Raw genomic sequence first — 2,727 nt, 5'->3', positions numbered from 1 at the left:
AACAACAACAACAACAACAAAAAATTTTCCTTTTACAGACCTATACTTTTGTTAGTAAAATCTTCCTACCAACCTGCAAGTGGAAGACTTCCTGATGCTGGGGCTCTGACACATTGTCCAGCATTCAGTATACTGATATTATCATATTCTCACAACACTGTGTCAAAAGCATCATTAAACCTATTTCACAAACCAGGAAACTGAGACCCAGAGGAGTTATATAAACCTCCAAGATTAACTCAGCTGATATATAGTAACCTATGGCAGATCTGTAGATGATCTCATATCTAAATTAGAAGGTCAGTGCCCTTTCCGCTAAGTACTAGGCCATTCTGTTATAGGTAGTTAGATAGGCATCAGCAAGGCAGCAGAGGGCTCTCCCCCCACCCACTAGGAATATCAGGTGACGGTTCGATAATTATCACACTACCTCTCTAAAACCAGGAAAAGACAATCTCCTGATGCTTCACAGCTATTAATATTAAAGTGTTAATTGAATGCAGATGCCAGGAAGAAGAAACTTCCTTGGGCATAAGCTTTAAGAAACAAGATGGCCTTCGCCCGCCATGGCCGAAAGCGACTGGGACACGGTGACGGTGCTGCGCAAGAAGGGCCCCACGGCCGCCCAGGCCAAGTCCAAGCAAGCTATCTTAGCGGCACAGAGACGAGGAGAAGATGTGGAGACTTCCAAGAAATGGGCTGCTGGCCAGAACAAACAACATTCTATCACCAAGAACACAGCCAAGCTGGACCGGGAGACGGAGGAGCTGCACCATGACAGGGTGACCCTGGAGGTGGGCAAGGTGATCCAGCAGGGTCGGCAGAGCAAGGGGCTTACGCAGAAGGACCTGGCCACGAAAATCAATGAGAAGCCACAGGTGATCGCGGACTATGAGAGCGGACGGGCCATACCCAATAACCAGGTGCTGGGCAAGATCGCGGGGCCATCAGCCTCAAGTTCCGGGGAAAGGACATTGGAAAGGCCATCGAGAAGGGGCCTAGGGCGAAATGAACACAAAGCCTCGAAGTCAGTGCGCTCCAGCTGGTCTCATTCTGCCGGCTCCCCTTGGCCGCCAGCACTGCCGTGGGTCTCCTCATGGCGACACGGAACAAGGGGTCCAGCTCGTGGGGAACCCTCCCCAGCCCATTCCTGCTGTCAAACAAACAAAACCTTGCAAAGCGAAAAAAAAAAAAAAAAGAAACAAGATGGCGAAGTATGACCTCTCAGGGACACTCCACTAGAAAAAAGGAAGAAAGCCCCAGGTGGGCATATGTACAACTTCCTAAACACACTGCGCATGCTCAATTTCCAAGGGTAAGGTGGGCACTGAGCATGCGGGAAGCCCACCTAAGAGAAGAATCATGGGAAAGAGGTGATCCCCAAACCACCGTGGCACGTGTATACCTATGTAACAAAACTGCGCATTCTGCACATGTACCCCAGAACTTAAAGTATAATAATAATAATAATAAGATGTTTTTATAAGATCTTGCCTATTCTGAGAAAATTTTCTGTCTCACAATAAAATCAATTTGTTTTGTCTGAGAAAAAAAAAAAGAAAGCGCTAGGATCAAGTTTAAATGCTCTTTTTAACCTTAACATGGTCTCCTCCAAGCACACCTTTCTTCCTTTCCTATTCTAAAGCCTTTTTAAGTAACTTCCACCCTTGCTCTGAAACCTGCCTTGGTCCCTTCTTCTGCTTTATGTCCCTCAGCCGAATTCTTTCTTCTGAGGAGGCAAGAACGAAAGTTGCTGCAGACATGTATGGATTCTCTGCCAGTAATTCGGGGTAACTGGGATGCCTTCCACCAGTAACAGTTCTAGTTGAATGGGCTTTTTTCTGGCTTTATTCACAAATAGTGGCAAAATGAAAGATTAAAGAATATGAACTAAGGAAATTTGAACTTTGCTTTCATTTCTGTCTCAAAGATGAGTATACAAATTGGCCATGTCTTAGCTGGACAGCTTCTAGAAAGTAACTCAGAAAGGAAGATTTTTTTCTAATCTGTGAAGTGGATTGGGACATCATAAATTATAGTAAACTGGTGGCTTTCCAAGTGAACTTTGAGGTATCTTGAGGGTTTCTAGGAGCAATCTCAAGGGTTCCTGTTTGGACGAATGGAGGCAAGATGGTGCACTTCTGGGTTCTTCACCACCAGCTCTTCCCGTGCACGCGAAATTGCAGCCAGCGCCCAGGGAGGGTGCAGACCAACCAGGCATGCCCCAGGTGACGTCAATCCAAAGAGACCAAGATTTACCTGGTCGCACCTGCGGAACGCCCCCCGACACGCCCGTACCCCGCCTATTGCCCTCCCACTCCTAGAAAAGCCGCTCTCCGCCAGTGAGCCACGCGGCCTTCTCACAGCCCCACTCCTGTCGGGATGTCAGGACTGTGGGAACTCCGTCCGAGAGCCCCATCGGGGGACTCTGCCGGCCTCCTTTGCCAGAGGCCAACAGACTTCTTCCCCACACCTTAGGTGACCAAAATAAACTTGCAGTTTTGCTCCTACACTTGCCTACCCACTGGTTCTTTTGTGCTCACTCTGCTGGTCTTAGAAAAACAAATCAGTTCCCAAATATATCTCAACCAGGAAAACTGATTTTACTATTCTTCCAGACTGGGCTTCTGAACATGAGTCATTTGAATGGAATGTTTCATGAGCAAAGCATCTCTAAAAATCACTAGTACACATTTATTAAGAGCATACAATGTGCCTGAAGCTGGG

The 2,727-nt window shown here is 47.1% G+C and overlaps 1 protein-coding gene across 1 annotated transcript; it reads left to right on the top strand.

Moving 5' to 3' along the window:
• Nucleotides 1-557: 557 nt before the first annotated feature.
• On the top strand, nucleotides 558-1,192 carry LOC105527581 (endothelial differentiation-related factor 1-like). Its single transcript, XM_011963945.1, is given in 2 exon segments — nucleotides 558-939; nucleotides 942-1,192. Coding segments are annotated over 2 exon segments (444 nt in total). The 5' UTR covers nucleotides 558-566; the 3' UTR covers nucleotides 1,013-1,192.
• The last annotated feature ends 1,535 nt before the right edge of the window (nucleotides 1,193-2,727 follow it).

This window comes from Colobus angolensis, unplaced genomic scaffold, assembly GCF_000951035.1.
Source record: "Colobus angolensis palliatus isolate OR3802 unplaced genomic scaffold, Cang.pa_1.0 Scaffold634, whole genome shotgun sequence".
In the NCBI taxonomy this organism is placed as follows: domain Eukaryota; kingdom Metazoa; phylum Chordata; class Mammalia; order Primates; family Cercopithecidae; genus Colobus; species Colobus angolensis.
Note: the sequence above shows the minus strand (reverse complement) of the source record. Positions and strands in the feature narration are given on the sequence as shown.